At 40.1% G+C, this 20,673-nt stretch overlaps 1 protein-coding gene across 12 annotated transcripts in view; it reads left to right on the top strand.

Moving 5' to 3' along the window:
• MACROH2A1 (macroH2A.1 histone) overlaps positions 1-20,673 on the top strand; it is a 90,684-nt gene that overhangs the window by 38,736 nt on the left and 31,275 nt on the right. For 10 of the 12 annotated variants that reach the window (XM_066343931.1, XM_066343929.1, XM_066343930.1 and 7 more), the window contains 2 exons: positions 2,047-2,153; positions 2,492-2,689. In XM_066343931.1, the coding sequence (XP_066200028.1) occupies positions 2,047-2,153; positions 2,492-2,689 (305 nt within the window). The remainder of the gene's footprint in view (positions 1-2,046; positions 2,154-2,491; positions 2,690-20,673) is intronic. The other 2 variants (XM_066343933.1, XM_066343932.1) reach the window with 1 other exon arrangement.

The raw sequence follows: 20,673 nt of genomic DNA, 5'->3' as shown, positions 1-20,673 counted from the left end.
CCTTCCTGTGCCCTTCCTCTCGGTGCGTGCTCACATCAGGGCAGATTCCGGCTTCGGTTTCCTCCGGGCCATTCAGACAGTAGCACTGCAGATGTGCTGCTCCTTCATGAGCATGGCTGGGCTGGCCCAGGAAGGCATTTTTGCATTCATGGCACCTGTGGTCCAAGGTCATTTAGGCCTCCTAAGCTCCCTTTTCTGCTTGGGTAAGTAAGTCCATCTCTGCTGGGCATTGGGATACATTTCCACAAGCACTGTAGGGAAGCTTCAGTGACCTTGCTGGGAGTTCCATCCCTCCCTCCCCCTCCAGACAGACTGAATAGGGAACGGCTCTGTTGAGACTAATGGGTGAGCATGGGAGATGTACCAGTTCTCTCCCTTTCTTCTCCGGGCCTACTCTAGTGACTGTCACATGTGAAATCCAAGGTGAGGGGCTCTGACCTGGGAGCATCAGGCAGACAGGTGTCTCTGGTGTCCTGTTTTATCAGTGTTGTGACTATTGAGTCAGTGAATTCCTGCCGTGGGGTCGGGGGAACCTGCTGTTCCAGGTGTGACTGATTTTTCACCCCCACCAATATGGGAGTTTACAGGAGTAGCCAAGTGGCTTTTCAGCTTTACACAAAGAGCAGTTTTTGCATTGGGTTCAGCTCTTAGTGCCTCTTAACAGTAAATACCATGTAATGTTGTAAATTTGAAATACACAATTTTTATGTAGCTAGAATTTCTTTTCCCTATTTTATAATGATTCTGAGCTTTGACTTTGCCAGAGACATCCAGCGTTTACAACATAACCTAGAATGCTAGCCATTCTTTAGTACCAGAGAGAGGTCAGACTTGAGTTGAGCCCAGAAGCATGGGCAAGAAGGGTGGCATTCTAGGGCTGTCACATGGGCAGAATTGCAGAAGTGAGAAATGAGGTGATGAGGTTGACTTTTACCAGGGAGGAGACTGAGGGCACTTCCTAATTTCCTCAACTTTGGTGCTGTGGTGTCATGTTAGGTGAGAGCCTGCCTTGAAAGGCAGGTGAATAAACCCTGGCCTAGCACCAGCTATGCGTCAGGCTCATGTCCCTATAGCTATTTTTGTGGGTTTTTTTTAATACCAAGTATAGAATGCTGAAAGAGGAACACTCTTACATCCTCGCCTAGATTTAACAACTGTTAACATTTCACAATTGCTTTATTCTATAGACTTTTTCAGAATAATTTGAGAGTAAATTGAAGACATCAGGACATTGTACCCCTAAATACTTGAGAATGTATTTCCTAAGAACAAGATGTTCCATAAAGAGTTGGTTATACCATTTATCACGCCCAATAAATTATTAATTCACTAGTATCTGATAGCCAGCCTACAGTTAGATCTCCTCAGCTATCTCCACAATGTCTTTTCTATCATTTTTTTGTAATCAGGATCTCTTGGGGGATTGACACATGGTATTTGGTTGTTATGTCTCTTTAGCCCCTTTTTAACTTATATACACCCCACCGCTTTTGTTGTATACATGTTTTTATGATTTTGACTTTGTAGAGAGTCCAGTCATCTCCTAGATTTGTGTGCAGGTGGTCAACATTGACTCCATCCACAGAGACCCTGTAATCTGCCACTGTCCCCTGAAGCCCTGTAAACCCATGCGTGACCTGTTGCTCAGTCTGTGCATATGTGTTCCACTCTTGGGCTACACCATTGGCTCATCAGGGATGGTGTTGGTGACAATCTGAATGTCAACTACAGGCAGCCCTGTTCTGGCAAAGAAGTTCATATCTCAGTTCTACCACTTCTTGATGAGGGACCTTTGGCTGGTGGCTTCTTCTCTGTAAGCCTCAGTGTCTTCATCTCCAAAACAAAGGGGTTGGACCAGGGTTTTGGATCAATACTTGTGTGATTTGGCTCAAAGTGTGCCAGGCAGAATGCCTGCATCTTCTCACCTCAGTAGCTGCTGTGTAACCAAAACCACCCATTCCCTGCACATGAGTGGGAGCCAGGAGGATGCATGTGACCCTGTGATGCCCTAACACGACCATGTGCTCTTGCCCTCTGTTCCCACAGCGGAGATTCTGGAGCTGGCTGGCAATGCTGCAAGAGACAACAAGAAGGGACGGGTCACACCTCGGCACATCCTGCTGGCCGTGGCCAATGATGAAGAGCTGAATCAGGTATGCCCCGCCCTAGCTGCCCCACCCCAGTCCTAGTGCCCGAGAGACAGCTGTTGTGCAGATGGAGGCTGGTGTTTGGCTGGCTATCAGAGGTGTGGACTACATTTTGGACTGTTAGCAGCTTTCCTGTTTACCCCCATGGAAGTTGTTCCTGAAGTGAGGGACTCTGAGGACTTGTCCCCTGTGTAGCCTGGGTCCTGTCAGCATCCTTGTAGATGCCATGGAGGGGATGTGCTCTACCAACCAAAATCAAAAGCATGGATGGGCAGGGCTGACTTGTTGAAGGTCAGGGGCAATGTGGTCTGGCTCACCATTTGCTACTTTGGTTTTCCTGCAAGCTGCTAAAAGGAGTCACCATAGCCAGTGGCGGGGTGTTACCAAACATCCACCCAGAGTTGCTAGCAAAGAAACGAGGGTCCAAGGGGAAATTGGAAGCCATCATCACACCACCCCCAGCCAAAAAGGCCAAGTCTCCATCCCAGAAGAAGCCAGTGTCTAAGAAAGCAGGAGGCAAGAAAGGAGCTCGGAAATCCAAGGTATGTGATTTGGCAGGAGCGTGTGGAGTAGGGCAGGGTAGTGCAGGTAGGTGGGGCCAGGAGGAGGCCCCTTCCTGCTGAGTGCTTATCCCACTGATGGGGTGCAGCAGCAGAGGAACATGTGGGAACTGGTTACAGAGGGGCTAATCCTGCTTAAGTGGCCAGAGTCTGGACACATTCGGGGGGAGGGAGCTGGATTCCTGTAGTCAAGGGGAATGTGTGGAGGGTGCTGGAAAGATCAGGGTGGAAGGACCTCATGCCTGGCTTTTTTAGGGAATGCCCACGCCTGTGGGAAGTGGCCTGGGTGCACAGGGTCTTCCCTGTGGAGCAGACAGCTAACACCGAGTCCTTCCCAGAGGTGCCAGCTGCCCACTTGTCCCTGACTGATGTTACATTGCCATGGCTGTGTGGCCTCCTCTGAGCATATTCTAGCAGGGGCAGCCCAGACAGTTTGCTTTTTAGAGTGATTGCCTCATTAAAGAGTAACTTGCATTATTTAGGCCTTTCCTGCTTGGACTGAGATGAGGTCCTGAGTGCTGATCTTTTTGTGGAGAGTGAAACCCTATCCTGAGTGTGCTCCTTCATCACTGAGCCCTGCCTCTCAGTAGCTGTCACAGTTGGCTCTGGGGCCAGCAAACTAGGTGCACTGCAGTTAAAGCTTTGTCTTTAATAAATGGAATCTTAAGGCTGCCCTATCCTGTGGCGTCTCCTCAGGAGTCACCCCTGGCCTGTCTGTGCCTCAGACAGACTGACTTTCATCACATAGGCCACCTTCTCTGACCTCCCATCCACACTCTTTGCAGGCCTTCTTTAATTGAGGTGGAAGAGGTTGTATTTTTTGTACATCCTTCTGAAAACATCGTAATATAAATTTCTCTTTCTGACAGACCACCCATTCCACTCCCCCTCCCCATCTCACCCCCCATCTGACCCCACTAGGCTCTGAATCATTCCCAGCTCTTTGAGAGAGAAACTCGATATTGAAGAGCATCCTAAGTTTATTTCCAGATGGTTGCACTCCACCTAGTTCACAAGTCCTGGAGGAGGCTGGGAGCCAGGCGAGGAATTCACAGAATGCTCCCTTCTTATTCCTGCTAACTATAAAATTAGCAGACTGAACTGTTTCTTTACCTACTTTCAACATTTGCAGTTGGTCGGGAGGAGCAGGATGGAGAAGGCAGGGGAAAAGTGCCTGTGTAACCCTTTTTAAATGTTGAGAGAAGACAAAGGCACCAAATGTATCATCTCCTGATAATGTGCCCCAGGGAGCTGGCTGCTCATGGATAAGGGCCCTTGGTGCTGGGCTCTGGGGACAAGCATGGCTCAACCATGTAACTCAGTCCAGCCATCCTCCATCCTCTGGCTGTGGTCAGAGCCGTGCCCTTGTTCCTGCAGGCCCGCTGCTCGCTGCTGTTGGAGCAGCCTCTCTGACTCCATTGTGTATGGCAGCCCTGGGCTGAACTTTGTTTGCTCCCTGTCACCCCAATTCCTCCCCTGGTAGTTTTGCCCATGACTTTCTGAACTTTCCAACTGACCAGACACTAGGAAGGCTATTTCTTTCTTTTTGGACTTGAAATTTAGAGAGAGAGAGAGAGTGAGAGAGAGAGAGAGAGAGAGAGAGAGAGTGTGTGTGTGTGTGTGTGTTTAGCTCCTAGTAGCTATATTTGAAACTCTGTGTTTCTAATAACCATATGCCAATAATCACTCGAACGCTCCACTTTTTCCCTTGATTACAAAAGCAGGAAGTCTGTTATGGTGGTCTGTTTTTCTTCCACACAATAAAACACATTGCCTGCTTACTGTACGAGTATTTGGCTAACATTAAACCCTGGGGGGAGCTGAAATTGGAACCGTGAACAGCTAATTTTCAAAACATTTGTTTAATGTAAATTGTGGTGTCAGCTCCCAGAAACAGCAGAGAACCCTGCATCTCCAGGTTTAAGTGGAATGTTCTGAAAATAACCTTTCCAGAGACAGAGAGGGCTTTAGTAACATGCAAAACTACTTGCAGTAAAAGGGAGTTGGTATTTTTCAAGTGTCAACACTTGAATTCCAAATCATAATTTTTCCCTCAATTCTATGTAATTGGAAGTTTTTGAAAGTCTCCAGTTGTGACAGCTGAGTCAGCAATAGTGGGAACGGGCAGAGAGAATGGAGAAGGCAGCAGAATCACCAGCTGCCAGGCGTCTGGAGCCCGGGCAGTGATTTAGGGCTTCTCCTTCCTACTTGGGTGGCCTCAGGCAAGCCTGTGCCTCAGTTTACATCCCCACCAGCAAGATGATGGGGTCCATCCCAGACTTGGAATCCAGGGACTCAGTGAATATTTGCATGATGTGTTTTTGACCAGGTTGTATGTGTGAGGATTTGGTTGGGGCAAGAGTATGAGGTAATAGAATCACACTCCTACCAGTCTCCCACTGCCCCCCAGACAGTCACTATAATCCATTTTTATGTATCCTTTCAGAAAATCTGAGCACATAAAAGCATATAGCTATGTAAAGCCTTTAAATATATGTATATATAAGTCATGTTACCCACTGTTTTGGCAGTGGTGCATAGTAGTTAAGGGTGCTCACCTGGCTTTATATTCCAATTCTGCCATTTCCTGGCTCTCTGACCTTTGGAAGTGACTTGACCTCTCTGATATTAAATGGTGGTTGTGAGGCTTAAAAGAGAATTCATGTGAAGTGCTTATAACAGTGTGTCACAGATGTTAGCTGCTGCTGTTATTAACTTGGCAGTACTTCCATATCTGCGCCTGTGATGCGCCGGTGGTGTCCCATGTGTGAGTCTGGTTACTTAGATAGTATGCGGGACCAGTGCACCCAGGTCTCTACGAATGGACTCGCAGTTGTTTCTAGCATTCTTGTCAGCGTGCAGTACCACAGTGACCATCACTATAGTGGGTCTCTGCTCATGTGCAAGAGTGTCTATAGGATAAAGTCTTTCAGGTGAACTTGCTGAGGCAGTGTATTTTTTAACTTTGATGGCAATTGCTCACATACAAAGCATTTCACCCCAGTAAGAAATTTTAAAAGCTGTCTCAGTCTTTTAACTTTTACAGCTGGGTTGTTTAAAGACAATGCATCTTATGATCAATACTGACCAAGTCTGCATGTGCTCATGACTGTTCATGGCAATGGGATACAGCAGTGAATGAAAGGACCTCCCCCTCCTTCCATGCTCAGTGAGCTTTGGTCTAGTGAGGGGGGCAGTCATTATAGAAGGGTGGGGGTAGAGAGCAGGTGCAAGGACAAGAATAAAGTGGAGCAATGGCATGGGAAGTGTAATTTTACATAGGTGGTCAGGGGAGCCTTCTCTGGTAAGGTGACACTTGAATGGAGACCTGACAGAGTAAGGTTTGGGGGCATTCAAATGATCGGGAGAGAGAGCTTCTGGCAGAGGGACAGTGAGTGGGCCCTGAGGTGGGAGAGCTCCTGGCTCCTGCCAGAGAGGGCTGGACAGAATTTGCTTGTGGGGGTCCTAACATGTCTCTAATGGACACCTTTGCAGTCAGAAGCCCAGGACCCTTCTCATGATAAGATTTCAAATGCATAAAATACCAAAGATTCAAAGAAAACCATTTTAAAAAGAAAAAAAAAACATGTGTTTTTCCTTGTGATGAGATCACTTAGGATCTACTCTCTTAACAACATTCAGATACATCATACAGCAGTGTTAACTATAGTTAGTCATTATGTTCTATATGGCAGCCCTAGTTCTTATTTATGTTATTACTAGAAGATTGTGTCTTTTGGCCACCTTCATCCAATTCTCCTCCCAACCTTCAACCTCTGGTAACTGCAAATCTGATTTTTTTTTTCTATGTGTCTGAGTTTTTTACATTTTTAAAAAGATTTCACATATAAGTGAGACCATACAGTATTTCTTTCTCTGTCTGCCTTATTTTACTTAGCATAATGCCCTCAAGTTTCATCCCTGGTTATCACAAATGGCAGGATTTCCTTCGTTTTTATGGCTGAATAATATTTCATCATTACACACACACACACACACACACACACCCCACAACTTTTTTTTTCCTCCATCATGAGGAAAGAAGTTCATGGGGTCTCACAAATGGCAGGATTTCCTTCGTTTTTATGGCTGAATAATATTTCATCATTACACACACACACACACACACACACACACACACACACCCCACAACTTTTTTTTTCCTCCATCATGAGGAAAGAAGTTCATGGGGTCTCACAAATGGCAGGATTTCCTTCGTTTTTATGGCTGAATAATATTTCATCATTACACACACACACACACCACAACTTTTTTTTTCTCCATCATGAGGAAAGAAGTTCATGGGGTCTGAAGCTTAAACAATTTTGAGAACCCCCATTTAAATAAAATACAAAACTATAAATATAAAATTAGATACAGGGCTTTAGATAGAATCTACTTAATTTAAGGGACCTTTATTATCTTCATAATACATTCAATTCTGCAAAGGTGTATATTTTTCTTTTTTTGTCTTGCTTTGTCACTTAACATTGTGTTTGAGAGTTCATCCAGGTTGTATGTACCAGACAGCACCAAGCCTATGCATTTCACTGTTTGAATTTACCAAAATGTGCTTATTCTACTGTTGAGAGAGATTTGTTATTTCCAGTTTAAGGCTCCTACCAACATTCCTGCTGCAAAAGTACATGCCGTTTGGTATGCGTTTGTTGCGTTGTGTTGGAGTATGCCTGTGAGTGGAACTGTGGTGTCTTGGGTATTCATAGGTTCAGCTTTAGTAGATAGTGCCAGATAGTTTTCCGAAGTGGTGGTGAAGGTATACGGTCCCAGTGCAGCATATAGGAGTTTTATTTCTATATTGTTGCAAAACAGGGTACTTTGAGACTTAAATTTTAGCCATTCTGGTGTGAGTATTGCCCTCATGATCAATTAGCGTTAGTATATCTTCAACTGAATTTTGGTCCTTTGTATATTTTCTTTTGTGCAAGTTTATATGCAGTTTTTAAAAATTGGGTTATTTGTCCATTTTAATGACTTATAATTCTTTTTATATTATGGATGAGGGTTTTTTATTGTGATAAATTGACATATAAGATTCTGTTTGTTTTAGGTATAAAACATAATGGCTTGATATTTGTATATCTAGCAGATGCTTGAATATTTCATTGTAACATTGAGAGATGCCATAGGAACTTAAGTCTTGTTTATATATAGATTACTCTATGGTAAAATTGTTCTCATTATATGTCATTTCACTGCAGTTCCAGAAACCTATTGATGGCATTAAGTGAGGATTTACTCTCTTGTGAAATGATCACCAAAAGTCTAGTGAACATACATCACCATACATAGTTATAAATATTTTCTTGTGGTGAGAAGTTTTAAGATCTGATCTCTTAGCAACTTTCAAATATGCAATACATTGTCACTAACTGTAGTCATCATGCTGTATGTACATTGCAACCCTTTGACAGCTGACTGTATGACTGGAAGTTTGTACCTTTTGACCTGCTTCAGCCAATTCACCCCCACCACCACAGCCACCCATCTATCTGTACCTGTGTGCTTAGTTTTTTGTTGTTTTTTTTAAACATATAAGTGGAATCATATGGTATTTGGCTTTCTCTATCTGACTTATTTCACTGAGCATAATGCCTTCAGGATCCATCCATGATGTCACAAATGGCAGGGTTTTCTTTTTATTATGGCTGAATAATAATATTCCATTTTATATATTTATTGTGTGTGTATATGTGTACATATATGTGTGTGTGTATATGTATATATATATAGAGAGAGAGAGACAGAGAGAGGGAGTTTATTCTTATATTATTATTTATTTTTTGTATTATTTTTCTTATTAAGAACTATAAACCTACTTTTGCCCCACCCTATAGTTATAATATACAATATATACTCTATAACACACATATACCGGTAATATATAGCATATATAGTATAGGACACATGTATACCATATATGCACACTATGTGTATAACATATAGTGTATATAAATTACATATCACATTTTCTTTATCTACGTATCAATGGACACTTAGGTTGTTTACATATCTTGGCTACATATTATTATAAATAATGCTACATGGGAGTGCATACATCCTTTTGAGTTAGCGTTTTTGTTTTCTTCCAATAAATGCCCAGAGGTGGAATTGTTGGATCATATGGTAGTTCTATTTTTAATTTCTTGAGGAGCCTTCATTTTGTTTCCCATAGTAGTTGTACCAGCTTACATTCCCACCAGCAGTGCACAAAGGTTCCTTTCTCTCCACATCTTCACCAGCACCTGTCATCTGTTACCTTTTCATAACTGTGATCTTAACAGGTGAGAAGTGGTATCTCACTATGATTTTCATTGGCATTTCCCTGATACTTAGTGATGTTGAGCACTTTTTCATGTACTTGGCCATTCGTATGTAGTCTTTGGGGAAAATATCTATGTATGTCCTTCGTCCATTTTTTAAATTAGGTTTTTGTTATTTTGCTATTTAGTTGTATGAGTACTTTATATATTTTAGATATTAATTCCTTATTAAATATGTGACTTGCAAATATTTTCTCTGCTTTAATAAGTTGCCTTTTTACTTTGCTGAGCAGAAGCTTTTAAGTTTGATGAAGTTCCATGTGTTTATTTTTGCTTTTGTTGCCGTTGCTTTTGGTGTTAACCCTCAAAAAAAATTACTGCCAAGACCAAAGTCTAGGAGCTTACCTATTATGGTTTCTTCTAGAATTTTTAGGATTACAGGTCTTAATTCAAGTTTTCAATCCATTTTGAGTTGGTTATTGTGTATGGTGTAAGATAAGTGTACAGTTTCATTCTTTTGCATATGGATATTCAGCTTTCCCAACACCCTTTATTGAAGAGACTATCCTTTCCCCATTGTATATTTCTGATGCTTTTGTCTAAATTAAAGACCATATATGAATGGGCTTATTTCTAGGCTCTCTATTCTGTTCCATTGATTTTATGTGTCTATTTTGATCCTAATACTATACTTTTTTATTACTATAGCTTTGTAATATAGTTTGATATCAGGAATCATGGTGCTTCTAGCTTTGTTCTTTTTTTTTTTTTTTAATGAAATGAGAGGCAGAGAGGCAGAGACAGAATCCTGCATGCATCCTGACCAGGATCCACCCAGCAATCCCCCTACCAGTTGATGCTCTGCCTATCTGGGACCACTGCTCCATAGCTCAGCAACCAAGCCATCTCAGTGCCTGAGGCGAGGCCATGGAGCCATTCTCAGTGCCCAGGGCCAACTTGCTTGAACTATTTGAGACTTGGCTGCGGAAGGGAAAGAGAGAGAGAGAGAGAGAGAGAGAGAGAGAGAGGAGAGGGAAAGGTGGAGAAGCAGATGGTTGCTTCTCCTGTGTGCCCTGACCAGGAATCAAACCCGAGGCCTCCACATGCTAGGCTGATGCTCTATTGCTGAACCAACCAGCCAGGGATCCAGCTTTGTTCTTATTTCTCAAGATTGCTTTGGCTATTTGGAATCTTTTGTGATACCTACTAATTTTAGGATTGTTTGTTTTGTTTCTGTGAAAAATGCCATTGGAATTTTATTAGGGATTGCACTGAATCTGTAGATTGCTCTGGGTAGTTTGGATTTTAACAATACTAGTTCTGCCAATTCGTGAGCACAGAATATCTCTACATTTATTCATGTCTTCAGTTTCTTTCATTAATGTCGTACAGTTTTCAGAATATAGGTCTTTCACCTCCTTGGTTTATTTCTAGGTATTTTATTTTTTTTATGTAATTGTGAATGGGATTGTTTTCATAATTTTTCTGAGATTTCATTATTAGTGTTTAGGGACACAACAGATGTGTGTGTATTGGTTTGTATCCTGCAATTTTCCTGAATTTGTTGATTAGTTCTAACAGTTCTTTGGTGGTGTCTTTAAGGTTTTGCGATAGTTTTACTACTTCCTTTCTGATTTGGATGCCTTTAATTGCTGTAGCTAGGACTTCTGATACTATGTTGGGTAAAAGTAGCAAGGGTTTTCTTTTCCTTGATCTTAGAGCAAAAGCATTCAGCTTTTCACGGTTGAGTATGGTATTAGTTGTGGGCTTGTTGTATGTGGCCTTATTATGTTAAGGCATGTTCCCTCTGTACCCACTTTGGTGAAAGTTTTTTTTTTTTATCATAAATGAATGTTGCAATTTTGTCAAATACTTTTCCTTCTCCTATTGAGATGATCATATGATTTTTATCCTTCATTTGTGAATGTGGGGTATCACATTGATTGATTTGTGAATGTTGGACCATTCTGTGCTTCCCTGGAATAAATTCCATTTGATCATAATATACGATCCTTTTAATGTATTGTTGAATTTGGTTTGCTAATATTTTTAAAGGATTTTTGCATATATGTTCATCAGGGATATTAGTCTGTAATTTTCTTTTATATATATATATATATCATCTTTGTTTGGTTTGGTATTTAGGGTATTGCTGGCCTCATAAAATGAATTTGGAAATGTTCCCTGCTCTTCTATATTTTGGAAGAGTTTGAGAAGGATTTGATATTCTTTTATTTAAAATTTTTATTTAGAAATTAAATTTAATGGGTGATATTGATCAGTTAGATACATAGGTTTCAGCTAAACATTTCTATAGCATTTGAGCTGTTGTGTTGTGTGTCCATCACCCAAAGTCAAATCATTTTCCATCACCTTATATTTGTCCTTCTTTACTGCCCTCACTCACCCCCCACTCCCTGGTAACCACTTCACTTTTACCTGTGCCCATGAGTCTCAGTTTTATATCCCACATATAATTCTTCTTTAAATGTTTGATAGAAATCACCAGTGAAGTCACATGGTCCTGGACTTTTGTTTGTTGGGAGGTTTTTGATTACTGGTTCAAAATCAGCCTTTTTTGTTGTTGTTGGTTTGTTTTTTAGTAGTTATCAATCTGTCAGGATTTTCTGTTTCTTCATGATTTCGTCTTGGTAGATTGTATGTTTCTAGGAATTTATCCATTTCTTCTAGGTTGTCCAATTTTTTTGCATATAATTGTTTATAGTCTCTTATGATTCTTAATATTTCTGTATATTAGTCATAATTGTCTCCTTTTTCATTTCTGATTTTGAGTCTTCTCTCCTTATTTCTTGGTAAACCTAGCCAAAGGATTGTGGATTTTATTTTTTCTAATACCAGCTTCTAGTGTCATTGATCTTATATATTATGTTTTTGTCTCTTTCATTTATTTCACACTGACTTTGCACTCTTCTTTTTATAGTTCCTTGAGTGTTGTAAAGTTAGGCTGTTTATTTCGAGATTTTTCTTGTTTTTTGAAGTAGAACTTTATTGTTAAAACTTCTTTAGAACTGCTTTGCCTTATCTTATAACTTTTAGCTTGTTGTATTTTCATTTTTCTCAAGGTTTTTTTTATTTTCCTTTTGATTTATTCTTTTCTGTGTGTTTGTGTGTATGACAGAGAGAGAGAGAGAGAGGGACAAATAGGGACAGACAGGAAGGGAGAGAGATGAGAAGCATCAGCTCTTCATTGTGGCATCTTTAGTTGATCATTGATTGCTTTCTCATATGTGCTTTGACCAGGGTTGGGGGAGGGGGCTCCAGCAGAGCGAGTGATCCCTTGCTCAAGTCAGTGACCTTGGGCTTCAAGTCAGCAACCTTTGGGCTCAAGCCAGTGACCATAGGGTCATGTCTATGATCCTACACTCAAGCCAGTGACCCTGCACTCAAGCTGGTGAGCCGACACTGAAACCAGAGAAGCCTGTGCTCAAGCCAGCGATCTTGAGGTTTCGAGCCTGGGTCCTCTGCATCCCAGTCCAATACTCTCTCCACTGCACCTGGTCAGGCTGATTTATTCATTGACCCATTGGTTTACTATCATGTTGTTTAAGCTCCACATATCTGTAAATTTTCCAGTGTTCTTGTAATTGATTTCTAATTTCATACTATTGTGGTCAGAAAAGATGCTTGATATGATTTCAGTCTTCTTAAATTTGTTCAGACTTGTTTGGTGGCCTACCATATGGTCTGTCCTGGAGAATGTTCAATGTACAGTTGAGAGGAATGTGTATTCTGTTGCTTTTGGATGGAATGTTCTGTACATATCTGTTAATTCCATCTGGTATAACCTGTCGTTTAAAGCTGATGTTTCCTAATTAATGTTCTGTCTGGATGATCTATGCATTGATGAAAGTAGGGTATTAATGTCTCCTATTATTGTATTACTTTCTATTTAGATTACATCCCTTTAAATCTGTTAATATTTGCTTTATATATTTATGTGTTCCTGTGTTGGCTGTACAAATATTTACAAATGTTATGTCCTCTTGTTGATCAACTCCTTTATCTTTATGTAATGCCCTTCATTGTTTGTTATTATAGTCTTTGTCTTAAAATCTGTTTTGTCTGATATAAGTATAGCTACCCCAGCTTTCTTTTGGTTTCCATTTGCATGGAAAATCTTTTTATTTCCCTTCTACTTTCAACCTGTTTGTGTTCTTAAGTCTCAAGTCAGTCTCTTGCAGGCAGCATATAGATAGGTCTTGTGTCTTGTGTTTTTATTCCTTCAGCCACTCTCTGTCTTTTGTTTGGAGAATTTAGTTAATTTACATTTCAAGTAGTTATTGATAGATATGTACTTATTGCCATTTTATTGTTTTTTGGCTTCTTGTAGTTCCCCTGTTACTTTCTTATTCTCTTGCTCTCTTTGTGATTTGATATTTTTAGTGTTATAATTAGGATACCTTTCTCTTTCTCCTTCATGTACCTACTATGGGCTTTTGCTTTATAACTGATTAGTCCACCACTTTTACTATGTATTTACCTTTATCAATGAGATTTATTTTGTATCTTTTTGTGTTCCTAATTAGCACTCTTTCTTTTAAGCTTAAAGAAGTTCTATTAACATTTCTTATAAGGCTGGTTTAGTGGTGAACTCCTATCTCTTCTTCAATTATGGACAGCTTTGCTGGGTGGTAGAGTATTCCTGGTCAGACTGTTTTTTATTTCAGCACTTTGAATATATCATGCCACTCCTTTCAGGCCTGCAGTTTCTGCTTAAAATCCGCTTATACTCTTATGGGATTCTCTTGTATGTAACAAGTTGTTTTTCTCTTGCTGTTTTTAAGATTATCGCCTTCTATTTCACTTATACCATTTTAATTATAATGTGTGTCTGTATGGTTTCTTTGGCTTTATCTTATTTGCAATTCTCTGGGCCTCCTGGAAGGATTTTCTTCTTTTTTATGGCTGAATAATATTATAATATTCCATAGTGTGTGTGTGTGTGTGTGTGTGTGTGTGTATGTGTGTATACTGGGTGGGAAAATGTAGGTTTTATTTTTTTTGCCATGGTGACATTCTTTTGAGTTAATAAAGCTACTGTAATAATTATAAATGTATGTCTTCTTTTCATACAAAGAATTGTAAACCTACTTTTGCCTACCCCTAAATATACTACTGAAAATCACCAATATTAATTATCACTGGTTAAGCCTTATACTCTGCCTGTGTAGGCAGCCACTGACTTGTATCAGTACACAGGGAAGCTAGCTCTGAGGCTCCTCCCAATAAAACCAACTCAAATTCCCAGATGCCTGAAATTGTCAGTTAGGGCTTTTTCACCTTTTAAAATCCAAGTGTACTTTGGCAGGAGTACTAAATCCTTATCTACTTATCAGTTGCATCCCTCCCTCGGTGTTGACTGAGCACCTCCTATATATGTGATGTGCACTTGGCAAAACAGAGGTTTTCAAACTTATTTGCCTGCATACCTCCTTAAATAGTTTTGAAAATCTTTTTATCTCACACATTCAAAATTGACAGCTAAACTTTTTTCTTTTTTTAATTCAGTGAGAGGCAGGGAGGCAGAAACAGACTCCCGCCTGTGACCTGACTGGGATCTACCTGGCAAGCCCTCTAGGGGGCTCTGCCCATCTGGAGCTATTGCTCCGTTGCAACTGGAACCATATTTTAGCACCTGAGGCGGAGGCCATAGAGCCATTCTCAGTGCCCAGGCCGACTTGCTTGAACCATTCGAGTCATGGCTGCGGGTGGGGAAGAGAGAGAGAGAGAGAGAGAGAGAGAGAGAGAGAGAGAGAGAGAGAGAAGGGGGAGGGGTGGAGAAGCAGATGGTCACTTCTCCTGTGTGCTCTGACCAGAAATCAAACCCGGGACTTCCACACACCGGGTAGATGCTCTACTTGCTAAGCCAACTGGCCAGGGCCTAAACTTTTCATAAATACCATTTAAATATCTGCAAAGGATAAAAGTTTTGTATTTAATAAAATTGGCATTAAAAAAGAAAACTGTTTCATCATTCATGTAAATGTATCCAAAGAAATCTAAATGTGAAGATTTGAAATACCATTATAATTTTAAAAAATATACAAATAGGTTTTTTTGTTTGTTTTACAGTTGGAAAATTGACATTACTTTTCTCCTTCAGCCCTTATTTCCCTTTCCTTGGCCCACAAATTTTATCCTAATGTAACACATTTTTATACATCTAGTATTTTATTGATCTTCACAGCAAAAATAATATATGTAAATTTAAATTTATTTTGAAAATGTTATAAAATCACTAAAGGATTTTACAGGCTTAGATAATTACCACATTTATTAATAATACACAATTGATTAAACTGACAGCTATGTTACAAATTTTGTTAACCTAAGAAAAAAATAAAATTTTTTTGGAACTGTATGGGATAGATGAACATAGTTTTTCAATTCACTTTTCTAAGATAAATGGTACTTATTGCTAAAATGAGACAGCGTTCAGCATTTATATTTTTATATTTATAGGTATAAGTGTCTGGAAAATTTTGTTCACAAAAATAAGTAGGAATGCAAAAGATTTTGTAATAGCAACATCACTCAATCCTTTAAACTCTGAGTTATATGCCAACAATCACATACTAATCTGTCATCAGTTTGTTTTAATGAATGTTTTATTTTTGAATCATTTTTAAATTACAGAAAAGTTACAAAGACAGTACAGAGAGTTTCTGAATGTCCCTCACCCAGTTTCCTTGTTAACATCTTACATAACCCTGGCACATTTGTCACAACTAAGAAATCAGCATTGGTACATTACTGTTAACTAAACTCCATCAATCTGTTCTTTAATGATATCAGCTGTTAACTCAATTTAGTATTTCTTCAGTTTTGTTGAAAGCACAGAATTAGAAACATCTGACTTGCAAAAGGCTTTGTCATCCAGTCTTTCCCTTTCTTGTTTCCTGGGAAGTATATTTAAAAAGCTTTAAAAAGACTTACCATGTAATTGTGGATTATACCTGTTTCTCTTTCACATGTCAAATTTGATACACCCAAAGTATTAGGAAAACCAAATAGTCATAACTTTACTACATCTTTGCTACTACCATATTACTTAATAAAATGCTTTTGTCTTATCATTTATACTAAAACTTTGGAACTTCAGATTTAGCTAATTTAGTTTATGGAAAATGTTCCAGGCCAAAGCAGTCCTGATTGTTAAAGAATTCAGCAAAATTAGACCTATTTTTGAATTAAGTAAAAATGTTAATATGTTAATGAATTTGAATCCTACATGGGCAAATGGATAGCGTACAGGCCTTGACCTGAGTTGACTGTCTAGATTTGTCCTGCAGGAAGGCATAGCCATCTTTAATATTTCTCACCCCTTGCTTTCTTTAAAAAATTTTTCAATTACAGTTGACATACAACATTATATTAGTTTTAGGTGTACAGTGTAGTGATTAGACATCTATATAACTTATGAAATGATCACCCCAGTAAGTCTAGTACCCATCTGACCCAGTACATAGTTAGTACAATATTACTGACTATATTCCTTATGCTGTACTTTACAGCCCTGTGATTATTTTACAACTGGCAATTGTACTTCTTAATTCCTTCACCTTTTTTTTTTTTCCTGTATTTTTCTGAAGCCGGAAACGGGGAAAGACAGTCAGACAGACTCCCGCATGTGCCCGACTGGGATCCACCCGGCACGCCCACCAGGGGGCGACGCTCTGCCCCTCCGGGGCATCACTCTGTTGCGACCAGAGCCACTCTAGCGCCTGGGGCAGAGGCCAAGGAGCCATCCCCAGCGCCCAGGCCATCTTTGCTCCAGTGGAGCCTCGGCTGCGGGAGGGGAAGAGAGAGACAGAGAGGAAGGGGAGGGGGAGGGGTGGAGAAGCAGATGGGCGCTTCTCCTGTGTGCCCTGGCCGGGAATCGAACCCGGGACTTCTGCACGCCAGGCCGACACTCTACCACTGAGCCAACCGGCCAGGGCCTTCCTTCACCTTTTTCGCTCATCCCCTCACCCACTCCTTCCATCTGGCAACCATCAAATTGTTCTCTGTATCTATGAGTTTGTTTCTATTTTATTTGTTTATTTTGTTTTTAGATTCTACATATAAGTGAAATCATGTTATTTGTCTTTCTGTGTCTGATTTATTTCACTTAGCATAAAACAGGTTCATCCATGCTGTTTCAAATGTCAAGATTTTATTCTTTTTTATGGCAGACAGTATTCCATTGTGTATAGGTACCACATCTTCTTTATTCAGTCATCTGTTGATGGACACTTGGGTTGCTTCCATATCTTGGCTAGTGTAAATAATGTTGCAGTGAACATAGGGATACATATATTTTTTTGAATTAGTGTTTTGGATTTCTTCCCAGTAGAGTTGCGGGGTCATATGGTAGTTCTAGTTTAAATTTTCTGAACCTTTCATACTGTTTTTCTCAGTGGCTACACCAATTTACAATCCAACCAACAGTGCACAGGGTTCCCTTTTCTTTCTTTTTTTTTTTTTAATTTTTAAGACTTTATTCGTTTTAGAGAAGAGAGAGAGAAGAGTGGGGGAGGAGCAGGAAGCATCAACTCCCATATGTGCCTTGACAAGGCAAGCCCAGGGTTTCGAACTGGCAACCTGAGCATTCCAAGTTGATGCTTTATCCACTGTGCCACCACAGGTCAGGCCAGGGTTCCCTTTTCTCCACATCCTCGCCAACACGTTGTTTGTGGACTTATTGACGGTAGCCATTCTGACAGGTATGAGGTGGTATCTCATTGTGGTTTTAATTTGTATTTACCTGATGATTAATGATGTTGAGCATCTTTTCATGTCTGTTGGCCATCTGTATATCCTCTTTGGAGAAATGTCTGTTCAGGTCCTTTGCCCACTTTTTAATCGGACTTTTTTTTATGATGTTAAGATGTATGAGTTCTTTATATTGTTGGTGGATATCTTCTTCCATTCAGTAGGTTGTCTTTTCATTTTGTTGATGCTTTCCTTTACTGTGCAAAACTCTTTAATTTGATGTAGTCCCATTTATTTATTTTTCTTTTGTTTCCCTTGCTTGAGGAGACATATTAAAAAAATATTACTAAGAGCAGTGTCAAAGAGTTTATTGGTTAATGTTTTCTTCTAGAAATTTTATGGTTTTGGATCTTATATTTAAGTCTTTCATCTATTTTGAGTTTATTCTTGTATATAGTATAAAAAAGTGATCCATTTCATTTTTTGAACGTGTCTATACAGTTTTGGTCAGGGTAATGCTGGACTCATAAAATGACTTTGGGAGCCTTCCTCCTCTTGAATTTTTTGGAATAACTTGAGAACTATATGTTTTCATTATTTTATTTTTTTTGAATGTTTGGTAAATTTTACCTGTGTAGCAGTCTGGTCCAAGGCTTTTGTTTGTTGGGAGTTTGTTTGTTTTTTTGTTTTGTTTTGTTTTGTTTTTTTGTATTTTTCTGAAGCTGGAAACGGGGAGAGACAGTCAGACAGACTCCCGCATGTGCCCGGCCGGGATCCACCCGGCACGCCCACCAGGGGCGACGCTCTGCCCACCAGGGGGCGATGCTCTGCCCCTCCGGGGCGTCGCTCTGCCGCGACCAGAGCCACTCTAGCGCCTGGGGCAGAGGCCAAGGAGCCATCCCCAGCGCCCGGCCCATCTTTGCTCCAATGGAGCCTTGGCTGCGGGAGGGGAAGAGAGAGACAGAGAGGAAGGAGGGGGGGGCGAGGTGGAGAAGCAAATGGGCGCTTCTCCTATGTGCCCTGGCCGGGAATCTAACCCAGTTCCCCCCGCACGCCAGGCCGACGCTCTACCGCTGAGCCGACCGGCCAGGGCCTGTTGGGAGTTTTTTGATTACTGATTTGATTTTATTAGCAGTTATTGGTCTGTTCAGATTTTCTGTTTCTTCCAGGTTGTCCAATTTCTTGGCATATGTTTGTAGTATTTCCTTATAATCCTTTGTATTTTTGTGGTATCAGATGTTACTTCTTTTTTATTTCTGATTTTATTTATTTAGGCCCTGTCTTTTTCTTGATGAGTCTCTCTAAAGGTTTATCAGGTTTTTTACAGAACTAGCTCTTGGTTTCATTGATCATTTTTATTATTTTTTAAAGATTGTTTTATTTCTGCTTTGATATTTATTATTTCTTAACTTTCACTCAGTTTGGGCTTTGTTTGTTGTTCTTTTTCTAGTTCCTTTACGTGTAAATTTAGATTGTTTATATGAGATTTTTCTTAATTCTTGAAGTAAGGTCTGAATTACTATAAATTTCCCTCTTAGGCCCTGGCCAGTTGGCTCAGTGGTAGAGCATTGGCCTGGTGAGTGGATGTCCCAGTTTGATTCCTGGTCAGGGCACACAGGAGAAGCGCCCATCTGCCTCTCTACCCCTCCCCTCCCCCTTCCCTTCTCACTTCTCTCTCTCTTTCTCTTCTCTTCCTCTCCTGCAGCCAAAACTCAATTAGAGTGAGTTGGCCCTGGGAGCTGAAAATGGCTCCATGGCCTCTGCCTCATGTGCTAAAAAATGGCTCTGGTTGCAACTAAGCAAGGGCCACAGATGGGCAGAGCATCGCTCCCTAGTGGGCTTGCTGGGTGGATCCAAGTCAGGGAGTGTGCCGGAGTCTGTCTACACCTCTCCCCCTCTCACTAAATGAAAGAAAAAATTCCCCTCTTAGAACTTCTTTGACTATGTCCCATAGATTTTGGGCCATTGTGTTTTCATTTTTATTTGTCTCAGGGTATCTTTTAATTTCTTCCTTGATCTCATTGTTAACCTATTCATTGTTTAATAGCATGTTATTTAACCTCCATGTGTTTTCTTCTTGTATTGATTTGTAGTTTCATACCATTGTGATCAGAGAAGATGCTTGATATGATTTCAATCTTCTTAAATTTACTAAGGCTTGTTTTGTGGCCTATCACATGGTCTGTCCTGGAGAATGTTCTATGTACAGTTAAAAAAAACATATATTCTGCTTTTTGGAGGTAAAATGTCCTAAAAAATATCACTTAAATCTATCTGATCTAATGAGTCTTTTAAGGTCACTATTTTCTTGTTGATTTTCTGTCTTAATGATCAACTGATGTCAGTAGGGTGCTAAAGTTCCCTTACTATAACTATATTACTATCAATCTCTCCCTTTTTTCTTTAAAGTGAGAGGAGGGGAGATAGACAGACTCCCACATACACTCAGCAACCCCTGTCTGGGGCTGATGCTCAAATCAACTAAGCTATCCTTAGCGCTGGAGGCTGATGCTTGGATCAACCAAGCCACTGGCTGCAAGAGTGGAAGAGAGAAGGAGAAGAGAAGCAGATGGTTGCTTTTCATGTGTGCCCTGTCTGGGGACTGAACTCAGAATGTCCACATGCTGGGCCAATACTCTACCCATTGAGCCAACCAGCCAGGGCAGATGTGGCCAACAGTTTTTGCCCCCGGGCCAGATTAGAAAGAAAACTTTTTTCACGGGCTGGATGAAATATTAAAATTAAAAAATGTTAAATACAAAAACGATTCGTTTAAGTAAACAAAATTTTATTACGTAATTTGTTTATGAATAAATGTGAGTGAAAAAATTTTAATATACAATATTATTTCAATAAAAATATAATTACATACCGTATAAATATCCAAACTGTATTGTAATCAATCGAAACAATATTTAATTAATAGAATGAGCTTGAAGGGGTTATATCACAAATTAAACAATTATTTCG

The sequence above is a fragment of the Saccopteryx leptura genome, chromosome 6 (genome assembly GCF_036850995.1).
Source record: "Saccopteryx leptura isolate mSacLep1 chromosome 6, mSacLep1_pri_phased_curated, whole genome shotgun sequence".
NCBI classification, from domain to species: Eukaryota; Metazoa; Chordata; class Mammalia; order Chiroptera; family Emballonuridae; genus Saccopteryx; species Saccopteryx leptura.
Note: the sequence above shows the minus strand (reverse complement) of the source record. Positions and strands in the feature narration are given on the sequence as shown.